At 42.4% G+C, this 24,415-nt stretch overlaps 2 protein-coding genes across 11 annotated transcripts in view; one reads left to right on the top strand and one right to left on the bottom strand.

Annotated features, from left to right (window-relative positions):
* The window catches only part of WDR7 (WD repeat domain 7), a 144,260-nt gene extending 143,663 nt beyond the window's left edge, over nucleotides 1-597 (bottom strand). For 4 of the 7 annotated variants that reach the window (XR_012773567.1, XM_075489070.1, XM_075489068.1 and 1 more), the window contains exon 1: nucleotides 337-596. The gene's annotated coding sequence lies outside the window, so the exon portion shown is untranslated. Of the gene's footprint in view, nucleotides 1-336 lie in introns of all 7 variants that reach the window. The other 3 variants (XR_012773568.1, XM_075489065.1, XM_075489064.1) reach the window with 3 other exon arrangements.
* A 3,480-nt stretch (nucleotides 598-4,077) lies between these two features.
* On the top strand, nucleotides 4,078-22,895 carry TXNL1 (thioredoxin like 1). 4 transcript variants are annotated; one of them, XM_075489041.1, is made up of 8 exons: nucleotides 4,079-4,314; nucleotides 6,565-6,661; nucleotides 7,779-7,952; nucleotides 11,515-11,637; nucleotides 12,000-12,069; nucleotides 12,697-12,869; nucleotides 15,693-15,797; nucleotides 19,862-22,658. In XM_075489041.1, the coding sequence occupies exons 1-8, from the start codon at nucleotides 4,217-4,219 to the stop codon at nucleotides 19,886-19,888; spliced, it is 867 nt and encodes a 288-aa protein (XP_075345156.1). In that variant the 5' UTR covers nucleotides 4,079-4,216; the 3' UTR covers nucleotides 19,889-22,658. The 4 variants fall into 4 exon arrangements, 3 of the variants coding, with proteins under 3 accessions (XP_075345157.1, XP_075345156.1, XP_075345155.1); XR_012773558.1 differs by having other exon boundaries at nucleotides 4,080-4,314; nucleotides 15,693-15,901; nucleotides 21,982-22,658; XM_075489040.1 differs by lacking the exon at nucleotides 19,862-22,658 and adding an exon at nucleotides 22,723-22,895 and having other exon boundaries at nucleotides 4,084-4,314.
* The last annotated feature ends 1,520 nt before the right edge of the window (nucleotides 22,896-24,415 follow it).

Here is a 24,415-nt window from a genome sequence, read left to right as displayed (position 1 = left end):
ATACCTTTGAAAGCCGTTTGCAGGTTTTTCTGGCACTTAAGTTGATGACACATTAAACCTGCATACATTTTTCCTCTTTAAAACTGTCATGATCACATGATGGACAGTTATCCAAAGCGGTTGCAAAGTAAACTCTAAATCATATCCCTAGCTGCCAACAGCATCACGGCTGTCACGGAAAAAGGAAATCAATTGGAGAGGCTGCGATGCAACAAAAACTTGCCATTAAGAGAAATTCAAGTTCCTACGAAGGATTATCTCCCAGAGGTTTCTGTAGGAAGAGTCGCTCCTTAGATACCTCTCCATTAACAAAGAGCTCTCCGTCCCATTAATTACTGGCTTATGCCCGGCTCCCGTGACGCCTCCCAGGCGTTGCTGCGCACAGGCCGGTGCTGCCTGCTGGGTCGAAACTCGCCGGAGGCACAGCCCGAGGAAGGCCGAGCCCCGCAAGCCTTGCGGCGGAGAGCCGGCCCCCGGCGCTGCCCGCGCAGGTGCAGCCCCCCGGCCTCCTGCCGCAGGGCGCCGGCGGCTCCCAGGCGCGGCGTGGATGCGGCGGGAAGGGCCGGGGCGCGCACCGCCGCTCCCCGCGGAGCGGGGCGTCCTGCCGCCGCGCCTTCCCGTGGCGGGGCTGACCCCTTCTCCCAGCGCACGAACCGCCCCTCGTCCGCCCCCCGGCGAGGGCAGGCCGGGCCGAGCCCGCGGCGAGGCCCACCTCCGCCCCGCTCACGCCGCCTCAGCGGGCGGGGGCCGGCAGCCCGCAGGCCGCCGCGGGGCCGGCACCTGCTGCCGCCCCCCGGGCCCCCCCCCCGGGGGGCGGAGGCTGCCATCGCCCCCAGGCAGGTGCCGCCGCCGCCGCCGCTCCCTCCCGCACAACATGGCGGCCCGCGCCGCCGCCCCGCCGCACGGGGGGGCCCGAGGGCCGCCGCCAGCCCGCCGGGGGCCGGGACAGCGCGGGGGCCCTTGGCGAGCCCCGCCGGGCGCCGCCGCCGCCCACCCGCCCGGCCGCGGAGGAGAGCGTCCTCTGGCCGAAGGCCGCCGGCAGCCGGCGGGCACTCACCTGTCCGCGGTGGGGAGGGTTCCCCGGGCGCCGAGCCCCCGCCGCGCTCCCTCGCCCGCGCCCGGTGCGGCGACCAGCTGACGCCGCCGGCTGCCGTGACTCCTACCACCACTGTCGCAAAGACCCCGGCCGTCGTGACTGACGGCAGGCAGAGGCAGCCGGCGTCGCCATGGAAACCGGGCGGCGGAGCGGCCCCGTGCTGCCGCGGCGGCTGCCCGAGGGGGAGCACCTGGGGGCGGGCCCGGAGGGACGCGGCCGCGGCTGGGCCCTTCGCCGGGCCGGGGCCGGGGCCGGGGCCAGGGCCGGGCGAGGAGCGCCGGGAGGCCTGCCCGGGCACGGCGAGTGCGGCCGCGTCGCGGTGCCGCGGTCGGGTACCGGCGGCCGGCGTGGGCGGCGAGCTCTCCCCTGGCCCAGCCCGCGGCGGCTTGGGCCCGCTCCACGCCCGGCTGAGGGGAAGGCCGGCCCCGCCGCGTCCCCAGCCCCTCGGAAGGGCTGGGAGCAGCCGCCTGGGCAGAGATCTGCGGGACAGTGAAGGGGAGAGCTGTGAGGAATGACTTGTATTTAGCAGCTATTGGAGGGCTTCATACACGGTGGAAGCTGTAAGGCAGTACCGTGGAAATACTTCTGGTTTTGAGCATGAAAAATGCTGTTCTCCGAGGCCTGCGCGAGATGAAATTTATGCCAAAGCATGCGCGGGGCGTATAAAGCGTGTTGATAAGTTGTCAGTAATGACGTTGCAAAACGGGGTAGAGAAAGTTCTGGGTTTAATTTCTTTTTTTACTTAGTTTATCCGGGAACGTGGTTAATACAAACATTTCACTAATCTCTCTCCATTTTTTTCCCCTTACTGCTTCTGAGCGTTTATGCCTCCTAATTTTTTCAGTTGTTACCACACTCACTTTGCTTTATAGAAAACCATAGCATCAGGAAACTTAAAAAAAAAAAAAAAGATGTAATTTCTGCCTGCAGAAGAGAAGTGTCATCCCCGTCATGTCACAAAAACTAGTCAATAACAGAACTAGGACAATTCTAGCACAAATTCCCTCAAAGTTAGCACATTTTGAGGGAATTCCCACCCTACGTGTTTTCCAACTTTTAAGTGAAATAAAGCAGAGGTCTTGGAGATTGCAGGCTACCTAAACTGGATTTGTTCTCTGCGCCTTGCCAATGGGCCATGTAAGAAGGTGTGGTAGGTTATTGACTTTATATCTCTATTTTCTTTGCAACCGAAACAACATTTTGACTGTTAGCTTTTTGTACGTGTGAATAATTGGTTTTAGTTACATACAAATCACCAAAGATGCTGATGCTAACGGCAGTTCAGCGGTGGTTTTCTTTTTCCTATCAGCAGTTTAACTATACATCAATACATCACAGCTGTTTAGGACAGAAAGGGAAAATTATTTCTGCAGTTGAAACTAGAGGGAACGTTTTCTCTTGGCCAGAAGTAATTAAAATAGTGAAATTAGTTCACAACTTGCTTTACTATATGTTGGCACATAATACATTACCTATATGGGGACTTGGTATCAGATACGTTCCATACCACCAGTTCCCTAAAGACAAAGCAACTCCAAATTTTTATTGCTGTTAGCAAGCAATAAAATTAGTAAGCAATTTCAGTTCAACTGTGGAATATAAAAGTATGGATAAACATTGTTACTATGTCGGTATATTTTTGATGAGAAAAGTAATGCTGCGATATATCAATATATCTGTATAGAGATATGGAAATTACATGCTGCCACGTGACTCCTGGCAAGGGAGGACGCATACCCTGTCAGCCAAGAAGAACAGATGCCTGTCTGTAACAGCAGCCTATTTAGCATGTGAATTACTTTCAGCTGGGAGAAGGGAAATTCTCCAGTTGTCCTATAATAATAAATTCCTGAAGCCAATGTTGGTCAAAGTCATGCGGCATTATATCTTAACAGGAGTAGGTATTTTTTCTTGCTCTCATGTTTAAAGAGATTGTTTTAAACTAGCTGCTATAAAAGGCTCAGGGATGTTTTTTGAGTTATGGAAAGCATTGAGTTTTCTTAAAATAAGGTGCTAATAAAAATGTTAAACATTTTCATTTGGTTACTTTAAACATTAGTTATACTGTTTTATCTGTGTCACCAATGTACACGTTAATGAGACGGCTCAGGGAGACCTGTACTGAAGGGGAACTTCTTTACCTTGAGGGCGGTCAAAGACTGGGAGAGCTTTCCCCAGGAGCTCTCCATCCGTGGAGATGCTGGGAACCGCCGGGCATGCCTGCAGCTGCCAGGGCACCAGCAGCCTCCCAGGGCGCTTCCAGCTGCAGCGTTCCTCGGTTCTGTGGTGTTGTAGTACGCAACAGGCATTCGTGACCTTCAGATGCAGCGGACAACGCCTGCCGGGGAGGTGGATGGGGTATTTTGACAACCAAGTGAGTTTCTTTGCCGATTTTGTACCTCTGGTACCAGTAGTCTCAGAGGCAGCTTCAGCAGCTAGCGTGGGTCAGGGTGCTACGCCGCTCATCCTCAAAACTCAGAGCGCAGCAGTAAGACCTACTTTCCTCTGTTTCAACTCTTGTTAACAGAAGACTTGCAGGATAAAATACGGCTTATTTGTAATTCTACGTTTCTAGAACCAGTCCTGGCCAAAGCATTGGTGTGGGCCCCGGCGCAGGAAGGCCATGCTCAGGCTCTCCTCCTCCCCGTTCTCGAAGAGGGGGCGGCATCTAGCCCCTTGCCAAGCCGGCCAGGCTCCGTCGCCGCTCCCAGCCGCGGCACTCAACCCTTCTCCCGCCGGCGGAACCCGCGGCCGGGCTACAGTCCTCCTCCTCAGCCTCCTCCTGCGCCGCCTGCCCCAAACCAAGATGGCGACCTCCCCTCCCGCAATTCGCCGCGCCTGCCCCTAACTAAAATGGCTGGCGGCGGCTTCACCCCCTCGCTCGCTGCCCTCTCCCAAAATGGCAGCGACCGGGCGCGGCGCTCGCGAGAGGCAGCGCCCCCGCGCCCCTCCCTCAAGATGTCCGCCCGGCGGGCCCGGCCTGGGAGCGGCGTGGCGGGCGCGCCTGCGCCCTGAGCCGAGCGGTGCATGCCGGGTGCCCCCTTCCCGCCGTGACGCTGCAGATAGCAGGCCGGTGCCGCCGCCGTTCCTCAGCGCGGGCCCCGCCGCCGCCCGGCGAGGATGGTGGGCGTGAAGGCGATCGCGAACGACACCGAGTTCCAGCCCGAGCTCAGCGCTGCCGGTTCCCGCCTGGCCGTGGTGAAGTTCACTATGCGGGGGTGAGTGAGGGCGGGATGCGGGCTCCCGGTTTCCTTCACGGTGGGCAGGGGCGGCGCGGGGGAGCGCCCCGGGGCGGCGGCCGCCGCCCCGGGGCGCTCCCCCGCGCCGCCCCTGCCCTCAGGCCTCCCGCCGCGGCCTCGTTCCCGCTGAGGCGGCGGAGAGCGGGAGCTGGGCCTGGCTCACCGGAGGCGTCTCCTCGCCGCCCCGCCAGCCGCCCTTGCCGCTCCCGCCCTGGTCTGGGGCTGAGGAGGCTCGCCGGGACCGAGAGAGCCGTTGTGGGGGCCTTGAGGGATTTTGGTGTTTTTATTTATTCGGAAGCGAGGCAAGGTTTTAAACTTGAGAAGTGCAGTTAGCTGGCAAAATGCTGTATCATTTTGGTCACCAGCCAGGTGCTGCGGGTGGGAGCTGCGAACTAATTGTTTATTTAGCGTTAGGGACGCTCCCCGTCTGTTGGATATAAGTATAGTCGTAGAATCACAATGGTATTTCCTACTTCTGGTGTTAAATTCACCTTTTTGCAGCTGAGCCAACTTCCCTCTGAACCTGTCATTCTTCAGGTGCTCTGAGGAGAGCAGACGCTACACCGGCTTAAAATCCAGTTGCAGGTCAGGAAGCTGCTGTTAAGAGAGGGCAGAGAGAACTGCACCTTTCTTGGTTTTTGTTAGAAACATTTTCTGCCTTAATAAAACAGCTGGATCCTCATCCTTTTTGCCCAGGGCTAGCAGATGTCCTTTTTCCCCCTACTCAGCGGGGGTTTGAAATACGAGTGTGGTGTAATCTGGCTCAATTGGCGGCCAAAGGAAATCTCAGCAATTCAACTATTCACAGTAATCTGCGGAATTAGGGAGAATAGCGATAGTGTTGGGGGTCCTGGGCTTCAAAGCGTACCTCGTTATTGTCAAAGTCCTAGCTTTTAGTGCCTATACTCTTTTTCTTCATCTTTCCACCCCTTATTTAAACGTACAGATGAACCATTCCGCTTCCAATGGCTGTTTGGAGCTCAAAAGACTTCAGGTCTAATGTTGTGAAAGATGTTATATGTGGAGCAGGCCACAAGAATCGTTAGCTGTGTATCTGAATGGGTCCTGGAAAAAGCAGTGATACACACCCGGCTGGTTGCTGCTTCTCAGTTATGGGGTTGGGTTGGTTTTTTCTTTAGGTAGGTCAACTTCATCCGTAACTGTGGAGGTGGTGGTGAGCTCAGTAATGCTGCGTACGTGCATGCCTAGGAAAATGTTTTGGTTACAGACAACCCAATATATTAGGTTCCATTTAGATTAATGGCTTTATGTCTTAGCGTGTAAGTATCTGTGAGTTTGCTTTGCTACGCTGCTATGGATCCATACCCGCTCTGTCAAGAGAGACTAGGGAAGGTGAAGCGGATCTTGTCTGTGCTATTTTACAGCTATACGTCTTGGCAGGTTCACGTTGACAGAGCTCTCTGGTTTAGGTATGGCCTATGTTGGTATGCTGTGGGAGGGAGTTTCTACTGGGTTTTTTTGCTGTTTTGCTTTTTAATTGCTTCTCTCGCAACAAGCTGAGTTGTGAGAATATTCCTTTGCAGGAATAGTTGCATCTGTATGCTTCATATATGCCAGCAAAGGTATAATAATTAACAAATACATATTTTCAGCCAAGGTGATACAGTTAAGTCAGCAGAAGTCAGGTCTGTTCTACCAGGATCAAATAAGTACGGTAGTAACTGGTTACAGTTGTAGTAAGTGAGATTTACTGTAGTAAGGATTATATGATTTCTGCTAAAGGTTTGATACATTATTACTGTTAAATATTTCAAGTCGCATGTAGGTTTTGCTGTAGAAACTATTTTTTCACAGGAGGTAACCTGGAGTGCTGTACTAGTTTTCTGTTAAGAGGGAGGGCCATAAGGGGGGGCAAGTCTTTGCCCTCCCTTATGTCGCTTTAGTTAGCAGGACTTTGGCTTGCGGGAAAAGATGCTGGAGCTAAACCCATTAGATGGAAAATAGGAAGTTAGTATTAATTAATAGGTGAAGCTAATCATGTGACATTGAAGCTGTCTGAGGAAGTGGGAATTAACACTTCATGATGTGTTTCTAAATGTCATTCTTAATTGTATCACCAGGATTGCTCACCATCTGTCAGCCAGGTAGGAAGGTTATTCTTACATGTACCGAGGATATCAGTAAGAACATGAATGTGCTAATTCTATTTGGGGCAGACATTTTTCAACAAGAGATTGAGTTAAGTTAAACTGTATGTTGTTTTCACAGATGTGGCCCTTGTTTAAGGATAGCCCCAGCTTTCAATGCTCTGAGTAACAAATATCCCCAGGCAACTTTTTTGGAAGTAGATGTGCATCAATGCCAGGTTGGTATTCAAAAACATATTTTCAGTTGTAAGAGAAAGATCAGATAATGTAGGGAATGGGAAACTTGGAAAAAAACCTGTTCAGACAGTACGCTAAGAGTAGTGTCCCGTGGCTGTTGACACGTTTGGTGAATCACAAATAGCCATATTGTGAAATTCTCCCAAATTAGGATATGCACAAAGATGTGAACAAACAACACTTTTATTTAGAAAAGTATTCTTGCAGTTACCACTGTGATGTCCTTCATTTAAGCAGTGTGCAGACAGTTTAATAGTTCCTGCTGCTTCTACTGTTTAGATAATGCCCTTAACTGTAGAAGATAGCACCAGCATGAATTAAAAAGAGTAAGTCTTTCCAAACAAATATTGGCGTAATTATTGAGCAAAATGAAAAATGCAATAAACGGATAGGATTAGTGGAACTAGATTCCTCTCAAGTACTACTCAACTGTTTTTAACAGACAACAGTGTTGCAGGTGAGCTATTGATTGACTCTAAGGGTTGTTAACGAAAATTAACAATGGTATGTTGAAAGGAAGTATCTTGAATTACTACAAATTATAATGGAGAGAGATGAACATCAAAGTGGTAACAATGTTTGCAAATGACACTAAATTATGGAAAGTTTTGGAAAAATTACTGTGGGTGCATAACAGGTATGAATACAGGGAGAAATCAGATGGAATTTACCTTCTACAGCAGCAGGCTGCAATTCCTGGGTGTGCATGAATGTGGCTTGGGAGAGGAAGGAATGCAGGTGTAAAGAATGCTTTTAAAAGAAAAGTGTTAAATTAAGCTGTCGTCCACTTTCAAGAGCAAATGAGTAATACGATTTTTGTGGTGTACCAGCAAGTCTACTCACAATGTCAAGTCCATTCACAGAATGCCCAAATGTGTAAAGGATTAGGAGGATCTGAGGAATTTAAATTAACTTAAAATTGTTGTCTGAGTTAAAGCTGTTTATAAAATAACAAATATTGTTTGTGATGTTTGAGGTGATGTAGCTTGATTAATATCTAGTGTGTGCATTCTTATCTAGGTGAAGCAAGCTAATGTTTCTGTCTAATATTGGTAATACTCTGGTAGGTAACACTTGTAAATAATTTATGCGTTCTAGGGAACAGCTGCTACCAATAATATATCAGCGACGCCGACATTTCTGTTTTTCCGAAACAAAGTGCGAATCGACCAATATCAAGGAGCAGATGCTGTAGGTTTAGAAGAAAAAATCAAACAGCACCTGGAGAATGATCCTGGAAACAGTGAAGATACAGATATCCCAAAAGGATATGTATGCATCTCTTATCTTAATTTTTTCTAATGTTTCTGTAACTTGAACGTTTAAAAAAAAAAAATCTGTTGCTTTCTATGTGTTTAGTCAAATAATACTACTTCAGGCAAAACTGCAACTTCCCCATGGCTTTGAGAAGATCACTTGTCTGAGTTTCCTTTTTCAGACAAAATTAAAAAACTAACAGAGACATATTTAGTAAGTATGGTTATAGAATTGTAAAAAGTTTTAAGAAAAATCTGCACACATAGCCCTTAGTCATTAAAATAATGAGTTTCATGTTTTATGATGAACTTTTTCCTGCAGCTGCTCATTCTGCTTCTTTCCTCTTCTCGGACATCCCAATCTGTCTTCCCAAAATGTTTTTTCAAGTGTAAACGTCCATGGGAAAAGACATTGTTAGACATGGCTGTCGGAATTGTTGAAGAGTTGCTCTGGTTGTTCCTTAAAAAAAATCCTCTCTGTTGTTTATGTGGTGGTAGGTTCATTTAGGTTTTTCCTTTTTTCTTCTTGCTCCCTACCCTTTCTTTAATCCTCTTATTTTTTTCTTTTAAAAGAGATGAAATGGAGAGAGGGAGAGATTCTGTTGCCAAAGGAATTAACCTTCATAACAGTTCAGGGCAAGCTGCTATAGAGGAAGATGGAACTGAAAATAGGATGCCTTTGGGAGGGTATTGTTAGCTAAATGATACCTTGTGATACATTTCCTTTTGCCTAATTGCTAATGTTTGCAAAAGTGGATGGTACTACAAAGTGTTCTCTTTAGATGTCATTCTTTTACAGGCAAGAAGAAAAGGATATAAAAAGACATAAAGTAAAAAAGTTACAGGAATACTTGGAGAAGACTGTGTGCCTGGTCTGAGTGGCATACAAGAGTTACTTCTTGCTGACTGCGAATTTGCTTTCAATTTAATGCTTAACGCATATCGTTTTGCTTCTGTAGGGGTACTGCATATCACTCCAGTAATCACTGATCAGGCATTCACAGATAACGTAAACTAAGTCAATAACTTGTAACTTTTTAGTAATTTGTAAAAAAAAAAAAAAAAAAAAAGTGAATGCTTCTAAATGTATGTTCTCAGACTGACTTGTTTTTAAACCTTGCATCAAAATCTCTCATAACTAAAACTTGATTTTAACATTTTTTTGACACATTTAAAAATTGGTATTAATGAACGGGTTTTTTATCATTGCATGATTTGCCCATGTCTTCTAGGTAAATGAAAACTTTGTAGGGATACTTGAATTTTTGGCCAAAATTCCAATAAGGGAGCAATCCGCTTAGAAATATCGGTGCTCTCAGGAAACTATTTTCTCTGTGTTCTGCGTGTTTTCGTGTTACCTCAAGGCAATTGTGCATTGCAAATCATAAGCCTGTCTGACAGCTGTACTAGCAAACACATGTAAATGAGAACTCTAATGTGACAAAACGCTTTCCTAGAGCTGTCGTCTTAGGTGGTGTTCTCCAAGCAATCCTTGGTGTAATATTACTCCTTAAATGAGCTTGTCTATTGTTCTACCAAAAGTATAAACACAGTTAGTTATGTGGTGTATTACATTTCGCCTAAATCGTATGTCACAGTTCAGTGCTTAGCTAGTTGCTGTAGTGTGCACATTACTTTGCATTAGCAGATCTAATATGTTAAACTTAGCTGTGATGAGTATCTATAGAACCCAAAATTATGTTGCTAAATGCAAACCCAGATTTTTTTGGAGGTTGAGTATTTTAAATTCGTAGCTAGCCATATCCTATCAGGCAAGTGTAAGCAGGATGCAAATCCAGCTGAATACTTCTCATTTAAATAACTGCAAGAGCACAGGTCACTTGAATTTGTAGCAGTTCCGCTACTTGCTAACTGTTCCACAGCATGCGTTGCACTTCGCTTTATATGTGAGCGCTTACATTTATAATTATTGTGAAATCCTCTGTGGAGCTATGGGAATGTCAAAAGACAAAGGTTCAGCTTATTAGCTTTGGAGCCCTAAACACACCGGAAATCATTCAAGTAGCAAGTTCAGGTCTGCTTAGTTAGATTGGTTTTGAGATGAACGCACCAACTTCTATTAAAAGCTAGTCTTCTAGGAGGCGGTGTCTTACCCCCACGAATCAAGTCCTGAGTATGTTCAGGGCTGCGCGAGCCAAGCAGGAATTCTATCTGACCTGTAAGTGGTAGGCTAAAATGCAACTTTAGGGTATGCTTGACCCAAGCTAGACTGCCGTGGGCTCCAGGAGAGCATCCTCATCCTCCTGCACAGCTGTGCCTTCCTTCTCTTTTCTTACCTTGTATCTAGTGAGCCTGCGAGTTGCAAGCTAAGCCTTCATGTGGATGGTGGGAGGGGGAAGGTATTTCTTGCTGAGAATAACATAGTTGCAAGAGCTAAGGGTAGTGGGATATAGGAAATGAGTTGTGTTCTCTCAGCAACCCATTTTAGGATTCTGTTTGTACCATGAAGCTGTAGCTGTAGTTGTAGTATGCAGTTAATTTTCAAGCTAGTGTGTGCTCTTTTTCAAGGGTGGTATATTATTCTTTGGGACCTAATGTCTGCCTTTAAGAAGGGTTTTTTGGGTTATCATCCTAAAAATTCTTTTAGCTTTTTATGTCTGGACTGTTTCTGTGACTGTACACTGATCTCGAATTTGTATTGTTATCGTGCGAGATGTTGATACTCTGTCATCAGGCCTTAAGACATTAAATTCTTGATTTTTAGCCTGGCTTATTGTGCTTCAGTTGGACTTGGTTTACTTTAGTTGCAGGCAAAAAATTCTGGTTATCTGGAAATTGATAGCTCATTCTGCCTCTGCAGTAATACCACCTTTTAAATGGTTGAGGCTTAGAGCATGGATAGTGGTCTGCTTTAATCTGAGAATGCATATATGTTAAAGCTTTTGGTTGGACCCTTTACAAAAGAGCTGAGCAAGAAAACAAATGGGTTTGTGGTGAATTGTGTAGCTTCTGTTTTCTGTTGTTCTGTGTTTTTACTAAAGGATATGGAGAAAGGAGTAGGAAAAGGTTTCACGAAGTTAATTTGTAGACAGTGCTGAAAACAATGTAAAATAAGACTAGCTTTGCATATAAAGCCTGGTAAGAACTATAGTGGTTGTCTTTTAATTTGTTCTGCAATATATAGTATATTTTTGGGGAGGCCTATTTCTGTTTTGGTTTTTTTCTGTGAAGTTGATCATAGACAAACTGTCATTAGACTGGGGCTATGTTGTGGTGTGACTGATGGTGCTGTAGTCTTGTTTATCAGAAGTGTATCTGAAAATTCTCCCTGTGCTCAATATCTTATTCTCAGAATGGCAAGCATGTGTTCCAGGGTGTGGGATTTTGAATGGAGGGGAAAAATGTTGTTTAGTTATGAACAGGATACATCTGAGTACTATAGTATTTGTAGTTTTTGTTGGTAATGTCTTTTGATATAAACCCCTGAGGTTTTCTGTATGTCTTATTATTTTAATCTGTTGAATGAATAATTTAATTCATTCCAATGCTTACTAATCCCAGATGAGTTCATGGCGCACTTATCACGCTCTCAGCAATGCTCTTGCTTTTACTTTCAGATGGATTTAATGCCATTTATCAATAAAGCCGGCTGTGAATGTCTTAATGAGAGCGATGAGCACGGATTTGATAATTGTTTACGTAAAGACTCTACCTATTTGGAATCAGACTGTGATGAGCAGGTACAGTAGATATTTTTAAGTGAGATATTTTCAGTGATGGTCAGGCATTTTTTTAGGAACTTGTCTGCTTTATATTGTTATGGTAGTATAAGTAAGAGTGGGAGATGGTAGTAGGATGTAAGTAAAATTAGTATACAAAGGTCGTTGTAGCATTTCCAGTTTCACATCCCTTTATGGAAAAAATTTCCAAGCGGAGTAGCATTTGCTGATATTTTAAAGTGACAAACTAGTGCATGTGTGGAATATAGTGAAGGTAAATACTTTTATTTCAAAGCTCAGACGTATTTCTAGTTAATTATTGTGCAATGTTTGTTTTTAACAATGAAGAAAACAGTGTTTAACAGTAACTTTTTTCTCCACAGCTGCTTATTACTGTAGCTTTTAGTCAACCTGTCAAGCTTTATTCTATGAAACTTCAGGGGCCAGATAATGGTGAGTGAAGTGTCTGCGTGATCATATCTTTGAAAGCAAAGCTTTGCCCATGTTAAGCTGAACTGTCTAAAAATGACACTGTTGTCCCTGGAACCTTTTACCTTCTGAAAATCCCACAGTAGCTTCAGTAAATTTGTTGTAAATGAATTGCTTAACAAATAGTCTCATTCCTTTTTCACTGACCTTGTGCGTGGGTATTTGGTATGACACTAATATTAAGTATTTACGATAGTTTGATATGCTGCAGAGAGAAGCTTGCATTTAATTCTTGAATTAATGTGAGAGCTACTGAAAGGCATAGCTTAGTTTTTATGGTCACTCAGTTTACATTATAAAATTACATAAAGTGTTCAGGTGTTATATGACACAGAAAAACTATTATTTTTAGACTTTTTATTGGATTTTTTTCTGTGGAATTCTGTCTCTGACATGTAGGTGAGTAGTGCAACTTTGGATGTCCTTCAATATCCAGGGTGGTGATGTTGGATTGGCAGATAAGATACTAGAACTAGAGGAGCTCCTGCTTTCCCTGAGTGGTGTCTAGAGACTGTGATAAGCGAGGGCTGCTCAGCAGCATTTTGAAAATATATTTAAACAACAGAATACCACTCCTATATTTTAACACAGGGCAAGGTCCAAAGTACATAAAAATCTTTATCAACCTTCCTCGATCTATGGATTTTGAAGAAGCAGAAAGAAGTGAACCAACTCAAGCCCTGGAGCTGACACCAGATGATATCAAAGAAGATGGTATTGTCCAGCTTCGCTATGTAAAATTTCAGAATGTTAACAGTGTAACTGTAAGTAAAGTTTCTGTTCCAAGGTCTGTGCAGGCTGAAAACTTCATAGGCTTTTGAAGCACTGTGCATGTTCTTAGTTTCTCTCTGCCGATTGCATACTGTATGCTTATGCTAAAAGTATTTCAGGAATTGAAGGTGAGACAAGGCCATGTGCATGCAATGTCTCTTTTGACCTAGTATGAGACATAAGCTTCGCTTTCACCTCTTTATGAGCTAGCGTGCTGTTTAACACAACTTGCGTTTTTACGAACTACCTTCTTGAAAGGCATCTTGTCTTCATTTGAAGAGTTGAGGAGACAAGGAATCCAGTTTCTCAGTAATGTGATTGCAGAAATGACAGATTTCTCTGAGTATCAATTGAAGTACTTGCAATGTCTTTAAACTCAGTACCTGCTCTCTGTGAGGGTTCTTAAATGCTGTAATCAAAGCACCTTTGTCTTTTAATGAGCTCTCTAATTCTCTTGCTGTAAGAGACTTTCCACAGACTTCACATAGGGTTTTTGACTCTTAAATGCAGGTGCAGTTTCTGCTCTTCCATTTCAAAAATACAGGTTCTACTGCAATATGTGCAATGACTAAATTGATGCTGGCATTGCTTTATGCTTGGCATCGTCCCGCTAGTGCGCTAGCCTTGTTTCCTGCAGTATTGCGTTGAACTGTTTTTCCAATATGACCCCTGAATTCTTTTCAATGGAAATGCTTTTTATGGCCTGAATGATGTGTTTGCAAATGTATGGACTTACAGCTGATTGAATGAAACTATATTTTAGTGGGCTGGCCACAGAAATCACCAGCTTAGTATGAGTTACAGGTAACTCCAAAACATTGATCCACTCTCAATCTTTTCATTACGCTTTTTCTTCTGTAAAAAGGTTTCAGGTAAACTTCTAAATTACTGTTGTTGCACTGCATTTTAGATCAGTCAGCTGCTTTCATGTTTAGCAATGTTTTACTAGCAATTATTTTAAATGTAATGGGAAGTGAACCTAAATAACTCCTTTTCATGTCTGTTATTTTTATGGAGTTACCTTTGCGACCAACTTTATCCTCCCTCAAATGAAATGGAGATCGGTCACGTAGGTTTATATTCTACAGAGCTGTGCTGAAAAGTACAAGCTATGTATTTGTTCTTTAATAAAATCCTGTGTCAGCTTTAGACAGGATGATGTGCAAACACCATACAAGTGATAAGGTGATTAAATAGATGTTCTGCTTGTTTACACTCTTTGCATGTGGGCACTGCAGTAGCACTCCCCTAGTTTCCTAGTTAAACCTGGATTCTGTATTTAAGACCTCCTAAAAATGAGATGGCCAGTCATCTTGTCCAGCACCTGGCTTTTTGGTGCAGGCGATGAAGTTCTGCTTTCTTACATAGTCCTATGGATAAAAATCTTCCATTTGGTTTCTAATGAACTGGAGGAGGCACAGTTGTCATATCCACAAATTGCCCTCCTTTTCTGCCATGTATAATCAGAAATACTTATTGAACACTTCCATATCAGTATTAGCAAGTTCATACTTCATTTATGTATATCACTGCTAGGTTTGTTAGTTAACTTACCCTTTTTTTATTATTAATTCTATACCCTGTAGTTTCTAGTCCATATAATTCATCATATCTAATGCTGTTTTTCCCCATTTGTTGTGTACTTTTCTTCAATACTGCCACTTCGGTGGTATTTGTTTTCTCTGTACTTGCTGAATTTTTCATATCATTACTGAGACAGAATCTCTGAACACATTGCAGTTCACCTCTGACAAAAATTGGTCCTTGACATGCTCGTCTGTTTCTTTCTGCCTGAAGAGTACTTTCTTCAGTATTTCAACCCTCACCTTCCACACATCATGTTTGTATAGGAAAATACACGGTCTTCTAGCTACAGTGAAGCTGCTTGGAGGGGTGAATGTCTGTACTGGTCTAGATCAGTAGTCCATCTTGCCTATCACAAGCATCCGGTGTTGTCACAAAAAAATGTCGAAGTGTAAGGCAAGCATGTAGTGATGCGTACCCTCCGGCCTTTGGTGGGCTGCGGCACGGGCAATTTCTGAGGCAGAAAGGGCATCTTCATAGCTACTGGCTGTGGCTTGTGGAAGGGGCATTGTTCCTTGCCCACCTGTTGTCCTTCCTCTCCTTTTTCTCCTCTGCTCCTGATGCCCCGACTCGCTTTCTTTCTCATTCCTCCTTTCTCTATGCTCACAATAAAGTGTGGGAAGATCCCCAAACACCTCATTGCTCTTCTGACTCCAAGTTCCTTGCTAATGCTACTTCATGCAAAAAAATATTCTTTCATTCGTCCACTTTAAAAAGTGTAGTGGTTATAATAATTCCGGCAATAATTCCTTAGTTTACACTTCAAAAGAAGCTTGATACTTGTTTGAAACCCTAAAATAACTTAATAGATCTAGTAGTCATGCTGTAAAACACATGCAAGCTGTAGTAGTAAACTAGACATGAATAGTCTTAGGGGCTTCAGCAAGCATAGTTAAATTGATATTTAATTTCACTTCAAGTCAGATTCTAGTGAATTGTGACTTCTTAGATCCTGTTTTTGCTTGTTGAATGTGGTCTCAGGTCAGAAGTGGAAGCTGGGAAAATCCAAGCTGTGTGGGTTTTTTAACAAACTACCAGGAAAATAATGGCATTCTCTCTAATCATTATTTAAAATAAGAAGACAGTAGCTTCTGTAAAGGTTACAGAGGCCTTTATAATTGGAAAAAGTGTTAATTTGGTTAGTTCAAAAATCTTGGGCACTTAACATTTTATGTATTAATTCAGAGATGGACAGTTTACCTTAACTCTTGTGTTTGGGGTCTTTTCTTTAGTTGTTTGTCCAATCCAATCATGGTGATGAAGAGACAACAAGAATTACATACTTCACATTTATTGGAACTCCAGTCCAAGCAACAAATATGAATGACTTCAAGCGAGTGAGTCCTCTTTCTTAAAAGCACTTTTGAATGTTTTAAACCTACTCAGAAATGGGTTGACGGAACATATACACTTGATTGTAGTAACAATTCCACAACTGAAGGTAGTTTTGGCATCCAAAAGAAAATACGTAGCTTTATCTTACAGATCTTTGGTCTTGCTTGCAAGTTTTTGTTCTTCAACTTTGTAAAAATAACGGATAAGAATGTATATACGAAAACTTGAGGGACTGTCAAGTTATATACACTACAGACAACGCTGGGTTTTTCTAACAGCTGAGAGGTTTATGTCTTGGTTTTGAAACTTGCTTTCTGATGGTGTTCAGGAAGTAGAGAAGCAATTGCGTGTACATATTAAACAGACTCCTTGTGATTTACTTGATTTCTACTTTAAAGAAGGATTTTATTCACTGGGCAACATTAAGCTTGAGATCTGAAAAATACTTGGTCATAAGGTGTCTGTTATATTAAACATATCTGCTTTTTAAAGGGGAAATGAAGAAGCAAACAACTTGTTACAGTATGACTTTAGACACACTAGCGTTGAACAATAAGGCACTCAAATTTTTTTTTTTGAGAATGTGAAACGGGTTTGAAAGGGTTGCAACTTTAAAGCTACTTACAACTTCTTCAAAATGTAATAAATGTTTTTAAAATAAACTGCTTTAAGACTTAGTAGCCTTTGTAAAAGGGCAAATACTGCTGTAACACCTGCCTACAAACTACTGTGTAGGTGACCAATAACACTGAAGACACCACAGAATTTATTATACAAATAACCTGTAACTTCAGAAGGTTAAAAACACTAACACTCACCAACATGTCACGCACTTGGAATTTTTAACGTCAAAACTTGATCTTAACTTCTACATGTAAAACTTAATATCTTTGCAGGTAATAATTAAGTTAATAAATACAAGCTTAACAGGTTTTGCTGCCTTTCTATGAAATTTGAAGTCATTGAAAAAGTTGTTCTAATGTACTAAAATTAACTGGATATCAATTTTGGACCTTCCTAATACAGCATTTCCAATTCTCCCCAAATTAGAAATATGTTAATTGATTTACAGTCTGCTTACATTATTTTTATATGGCTTTTTTGTCAGTACTTATGGTATTAGGGCATCCCCTGCAATGAGTTGTGCAATTACTATTTTATCATGCTTAATCTGCAGTACTTTCTGGTATTGTTGTGAGGGGGATGGGACTCTGACTCAGTATTTGATCTGTGTCTTGCCCTCAGTTCTCTGTAAACTCTCTAAATTAGTTTTGCTTTCACAAGTACTGAAAGTTTATTTTCAACAAGTGCACTCCTTAAAGCTGGCCTTATGATTGTTAAAGTAGTGATGTATTTTTTATTTTTAATTGATAATCCTGATTGGGGTGCACTTGGTAAAGCAATTCAGTCCTTTTTGTAGAATGTTACATGGGTTTGAGACTAGTGTTGAGCCTGCACAGCATGTGTTTCCTACAGTGTTTTAAGTTGCAGGGACAAAATGTTAGTTTGGTGGACGCAGTACTGAAGTAGTGCCTTAGCCTGAAACTGACTGCTGCAACAACCTGAGCTCCAGGCAGTGTTTGTGTGGGGAGTGGGTTTTTTAATTCGCACGTGCCCTCACACAACCCTATAAAGGCATTAAAAATAGCGTGGGTCTCCAGGTATCTCAGCCCTCTGCTGTAGGTAGAGGGCATTTACAGATCTCTCTGTTCTAGATGCAGTGTGGCTGCTTGGAAGCTGCTATATGGCCTGGTAAATACTATGCCAGTTAACAATTCTGGTTTCCTTAAAGTTGGCAGGTGAATGTCTTGGCACCATCAAGGAGCGTGCCTTTGTGTCTTGTGACATCCATTGAAATGGAAGGGGAGGGGGCACAAACCTACAGGACTACGTGTACGCCGAATGGTCCCACGGTGTTGGCGTTGTGCCGCTAATGTCAGGATGCTAAGGAACTGGTCAGAACGGCCTTAAATAGAGGAGCAGGCCTTACTGGGTTGTGCCTGTCTCAATTCAGATAGTCATCGACATTATATGTAATATTCCTATTTTGCTTCCTGAACATGTAGTTTTAATATTAGGCTGTTAAAATGTTTCATCATAACAAATGGGATGTGTAGTCTGGCAGAGTTGCAGTGCTCTTAGGAATTGTAACTTTTGTTTCCTCTCTTCCAGTGATCCTGTCAGTTGTGAAACCTTAATATAGTGTTGGGCATTAATTATATTTAGGTTTGTAGATTAACTGGGAAACCTTTTTCTTTTATCTGCTTGAGTATTTATCCACACTACTCCTCGCTGCTTTCATCTGTCTCACTCCCTCATCTCAGTCTGTCACTACTGTTCATATTTCTCTTCTCATTATGATAGAAATAGTATTGCAATATGATTAACAAGATGGGGGAATGTTTTTTCCTGAGTTTGAGAAGTGTTTGTAAGAATCTGTTAGATATCTGATTTGAAGGGCTTGAATTAAGAAGTGGACATGAATGTGATTCCAGTCATGTTGTTATGATTGGTCACGTCGCTGCTCAGTTGATTGTGTGCATGTTCAGTTTCAAAGCAAAAAATAAAACCAACACATTGGTTTGAATGACTTCTGCTAAGGATCAGGCTGATGTATTTTGCCTCCCAGTTGGGGTGGGATCTGAACACGTGCTTTTAGTTATAGCAGCTTACCGCTCAGTTGATTATTAAGGTGCATAACTGCAGCTCCCATCTCCTTCAGACAGTTGAGGAAAACTCATGTCTGCTCATGGGGGGCTCTAACACCAACAGGGCTGTGAGAAGAATCACCTCTTCTTGATCAGGGAGTCAGTTCATGTGTTTAATATAAACGAGGCATTGTTTCCAGTATTTATACCATCAAATAGAAAGCTGAAATTCATCTTCTCTGAAAAATAACAGAACTACTAAGCAGGTGGAGTTAAGTCAGTCCTTCAGTAGTGATTTTTGACCTCAAGTTAGTTTGGACATACATAGAATCACAGAACGGCCCAGGTTGGAGGGGACCTCAAAAGATGACCTGATCCAACCTTTCATGGGAAAGGGAGCCTAGATGAGATTATCTAGCACCCTGTCCAATCGCATCTTGAAAACCTCCAGCCATGGGGACTTGGCCACGTCCCTGCAGAGGTTGTTCCAGTGATTGATAGGTCTCACTGTAAAAAATTTTTGTTTTCTTGCATGTAGCTGGTATTGCTGGATTGAGCAAGTAAAGTTAGAAAAGCGGCTTTCAAACTTGTTTTAATATGTTGTGTGTATCCTGCTCCTCACATAACTTGGTTTTTATCCTCTGGGGAGGAGGGAAATCTTCAGAGTGATGGAAAAGGGGGGGCACCGAGGAAGAAATTTCTGCTTAGAACTGACTGCAGTGTAGTGAGTTAAGCACAGAGAGTAGTGGGGAGAGACCTGTTCTTTGCCCTGTTTAAATGAAGAGGCCCTCAACAGCAGAGGACTAGGATGACTATTCCCTTCCTATATGTATTTAATACATACTGAAATGCTTTTGGAAAAGCTTGATTTAAAGGCATGCTTGGTTGTTTTAAAAAATACCCTTAACACTAGAAGTGTTTATGCTGCTGTTTCTTGGCCGCACAGGGCCTGACTTAAGGCATGATCATGCAAACTACTATAGTAGACTGCATTTGGGTTGTAGTAGATTGCATTTGAGATTTGTTTCTGATGCTCAAAGATGCTCAGTTGGCCTACTTTGGGCAGACAGCTAAAAGGGTAGAGCAAAGGTGCAAGTCCTGTGGGTGTTTTACTATCGATCGATAGTACTAGGTAGGTTTCTGTGAATCTTGTAGTGAACTGGTAAACATGCTTTTGGTTTTGGAGGAGCATGCAACCACTGATGTCCAATATAGTTCTTGTTTATGTCTGGTATTAATGAATGAAACATACTGTTGCTCAGTTTTGAGGTTGGGGCATAGATGAATATTGACAGGTTGTGGGATATTTTTTTTTTTGTCCCCTCTTGAATGAAGGCTTTCTTTCTACTCGGAACTGCTGATTTGCACTACATGCTGCTGCTTTTTTTCTGGTAACATTTTGTTTGTTTGTTTTTCAGCTTAACTTCCCATTTCTAAAGAACTAAAAAGGCAGAAGAAACTAAAAAAGTAATAATAAGATTGAAGTGGTCTTGCACTACTCCCTTCCTTGCTTCCTCTGCTCATCTAGCATCTCTTTCACCCTTTCCACAATCTCAGCACTGATGCAAGAGCCGTCTTCTCTGCACCTTCTACCATCAGGAAAAGCCTTCTCTACCTTCTGACTCATCAACTCATCTTTCCCCTCCACCCCCTGCTCCAAATCTTACTTTAAACACTTGTCTCTACCTTTCAGTCTTACCAAATTTCTGTCCCACTGTTATCCTGAACTTGACATTTTAAAGGCATACCATACAGTACTTTTTACAAATTATTTTCCGTAACTAATTTTGCAGCCTGTATTGAATTTTGTAAAGCTCTTTGAGATGCAGCTTGTGAAATGCTCTACCAAGACCTGACTTTTTTAGTATCTTAGTGGAGCTTAGTGTTCTTTGTTGCGACTCTTCAGGAAGTAGTATGCAAGCCAGAGTGGGCTGTAAAGTACTGCTCTTTATTGTTCCTCTAGTGGCACTGGGCACCTGCTCAGGGAAGACACAGGGAGGAGGTGGTGAGTGTTTGTACATAAGCGGCCTGATTAGGGTTCTCCAACAGCATCCTACTGATTTTACTTGCTTGACCTCTTTAGATATATTTAAAACAAACAAACAGAACCACCTCTGCTCCAGAAGGTTCACTTGATTAAGTGTTTCCAGACCTACTCTTGGTAATGAACCATAGAGTTGGTTGTGTGTTTGTCACTGTCAGGCTCTGGACTGATGCTTGGGGAAAAGCCAAGCGATTGAAGAAAAGCCTGCTCCAAAACCGTCATCTTTGTGGGAATTGCAGGCTGTAACCACCACCTCAGAATGCACTAGATGGCAGTTGTTTCTGTAAAAGGAAGGAAAGTGGATTTGCTTCCGAGAAAAGAACAATGATAATTGTTTGGTTTAAGTTTAAATAGCCTGTTTCCTTTTGGGAAGGTGGAGTGGGATGGTCAGAAAAATGGGTTTCTTTGACCTGTGATGACAAAACATCCATATTGGTGTGGTTGATTTTCACAGATAATACACATGGGCGAGTTGTCAATTTCTGCCTCAGACTGGTATAGCAATATTTTTCATTGATGTTCCACACTTGCTAACACCTAATCTTTAATCTTTTAACTGTGTTTTTTCTTTTTTCTTTTTTTTTTTTGCTTAATCTGTGTGTGAACACAGTTTGCTTTGGAAACACACAAAGAATAAATATTGCTTCTTGACAAGTTTAACTGTATTTTTTTTTTAACTTGATTAATTGGGTCTTAATGCAAGTGATTGGGCTTCTGATTTTTCCTTCTTTCCTCATGTTGTCAGATTGGAATTTTCCTGACCTTAAGCATTAGGTTGAATTTACAGTGTGGTGAAATGCTCCTGGTCAAGGGTTCCTTGGAGGTGAAAATGGTCTTTAAAAGTACTTTTCATCAGTAGATCTCAATTACTTTGTGATGTGATAACTCAGCTGACCAAAAGCAGCTGGATAGTGAAAAACTCTCCCTCTTGAAGTTTGACAAGAAATGAAAAAAGGGGAAGGATCAGGAAGAATACATCCAGTGGGTCCATGAGACATCAGGGCTGTGGGTGTTTTGGGTTTTGGTTTGTTTTTCCCCCCTAGTTCTATATTTCATTATTCGCTGTATGAATCTTGGGTGGTGTATTGTCACTTAACTGCAGACGTAATTAATACTTAACACATTTGCTATAGCGGTCAATTGGTTAGGATACAAGAAAGGTTTTACTCCTTCGTTTTCAGCATTATTATGAGTAGTAATGGAAAATTCTGTGCTCCATTAGTGTAACCTTCAAATCTCTGTTCCTGTGAATTCTGACTACACCTCGTCAGAGCCAGAAGTGCTGCTCTCTAGTTAGATGGAGGTTAATTGGGAATCAGTGCCTTGCCCAAGGTCCCTCCTGCAGTTTGAAGTTGTAAACTTTAAGACTTATTTTCTTTTTATTTTGGTTTGGCTTATAAATGGATATTTTTTCCAAGGGTCTGCAAGAGCACGAGAATTATGTCTGAATCTTTTCAGAAAAGTGACTAAAATGGCATCGTTTTCTGCTCTCAGGATTTTGTGTTCAGTTATCTTAATGAAGGGCACCGGATACCCTTCTGCAGTGAACTGTGCTGACTTTAAACCTGCACAGCAGTAGATAGAGCGCTGGAGTTGCACTTGCTGTTGGCCGGCAAATCGACTCCCCAGAGTCTGGTGGCAGTGGTGACCCTTTCAGAAAAGGGAGGCACTAAGCTGACTGATTCCAGGTGGAGTTTGCAGAATTGGAGATTGGAAGGAGACTTGGTAAGGAATAATGTTTTGACAAGGAATAACTGAAAATCGGGCGACTTCCAGGTTTCTTTATAGGTTTGAGCTGCATTATCAGGTAAATGTTCTTGGTGAGGTACATGGCAGGGATGCCAAGGGATATGAACAAACTTATATTTGAGCACCCAGTGGTTCTCTTCCCACCATAATATTCTTATATAGTGTATTAAGGTTGAATGCTTGGTATATAACACACATTGAGGTGTGGTCTGTGCTGTTGCAGTTACTGTCTTCTAACTCTTCTCAAAATGAGACTGATGCTTTGCTGTCTGTACGTGTACTAAAGATAAGGTTTCTTGTGTGTCTTGCATCCCTCTTAACCCTTTAGAGGGATTCACAGCTTCTGCAAGTGCTAGGGTAATGCATGCTTAAATGCATTAACTTAGTTGAAAATTCAGTTGCAGTTGTTTATTTTGGGACTTACTTTAAAAAATACTTGGCAAGACTCTTTTGGTTAAATATTATTTCTGTTTTTTCTCTTATCAGGTAGTTGGCAAAAAAGGAGAGAGCCATTAGGACACAAAAGACACTGGAAGGCCTTATTGCAATCAGAGATCTTCACTTTTATCTACAACTCCTGGATAATTGCTTGACCATAACCAGAGACTGTCAATCTGTTTCATTTAATGCCATTACCAATAAATCATTGCTTTTGTTGAGATGGAGTTTCCCTAGTGTGTTTCTGTTGTAATCCTCGTACATGTATTTGTAAATAAAATTCATTACTTTTGCCAAGTTTAATTTTGTTATTCTAGTAACTGTGGCTCTTCCTTTGTTCCATTGAAACTTCAAAACTCAACTGGCTTATCTTTAGAAACAGAAGACCTAATGTAGCTTGCATTTGTTCAGAGTTTAAGTAAATCATAGATGGCCTTCAGAGGCCACCTAAAAATAAAATCTGAGCTGCTCTGTTACAAGACGGAGTGAACTCAGGATCATTGTTCCCACAAAATACAGATACTTCTCAGACAGGAATAACTTCACCCATTTGGGCAACTTCCGTTTCCTTCCCCACCTCAAAAAGCATAGGAGGAGAAAGTGTATTTGACGTTACTGTTCCACTAACTCGCAGGTTTGTCACAAACGGTATGCTGATGCAAGCTGTTGGGCACTGAGAATTCTTGAGTCTTTTGGAAGTGTTTGGTTTCTTTTTAATATTGTTAGAAAATACTGACCTCGTTTCCCAGGCAGACTCTAGCAAGCTGTGCAGTTATGGGGATATAGATGTTTGTGCACCCCACCTGAACATAAATTCCTTATTTATTTTATTGGGTGTTTTTCCTCTCTCTGGATCTTGATAAGGAAATGTTTATTGCAAATATTAATTTTACATCTTAATTGGAATTCCTGTACTACTTTGGTAAATTTTCTTGGAAGTCTGCCCTAAGTAATTTTAATAAATCGGGCATTGATCAGCACCATATACATATAATACTGTATAAATTCCCAGTAAAACCTGCTAAGTGTTTTAATTGGCATAATTAATTTCTTTGTAAAGTTAAATTTGTTACATTTCTAATTACCATAAATCCCACTAAGGCTTAAATCCTGTCCTAATTGGCATTCCTTCCTTGAACACAGTAGGGTGGTTCTCTCTGGCTTGGCAGATTTGTATGTTAATACCAAGTTAACTTTCTGTTAGCGTAGATATTTTCTCCAAACGGAAAGCTGGGGATTGTCTAGAAAAACGTTCTTTGAGAGGCATATTTTTTTCACTGTGTCACTGCATACTCCAGGATACCCGTCTCCCTGTACCATAGTTCGTGGCATGCGATGATGGCTTGGTTTCTTTCATAACTTCCTCCATGTTTTGCCTCAGTGGGGGACGTAAGGCATGTAACACGCTGTATATAGAATATAAATAATTTTTAAATATAACTGAGGGCAATATGAATAACTGTTCCTGTTTATAATTTTGTACACTAATTTACCTTTTGGGTTATTGTTTAAGTGCCTCATCTTAAGTATTGCTGACCTCATAATATTTATACCTGAGAGATTTGCTAACCTAGTGATTCTCATCTTTGTAAAAGATCAGTCAAATTTATGTTTATGAGACTCTTCTGTGACTTCCTTGGTTGCATGGTGCATACCTTCCCTACTGATACTATGTACATAGATCTAAATAAATGTTTAGAGGTAACTGTCCCATGTTTCACTTGATGGAAAATGGGGTAGA

Source organism: Mycteria americana (assembly GCF_035582795.1).
Source record: "Mycteria americana isolate JAX WOST 10 ecotype Jacksonville Zoo and Gardens chromosome Z unlocalized genomic scaffold, USCA_MyAme_1.0 Scaffold_30, whole genome shotgun sequence".
NCBI lineage: Eukaryota > Metazoa > Chordata > Aves > Ciconiiformes > Ciconiidae > Mycteria > Mycteria americana.
The sequence above is the reverse complement of the archived record's forward strand: the minus strand, read 5'-3'. Positions and strand labels throughout refer to the sequence as shown.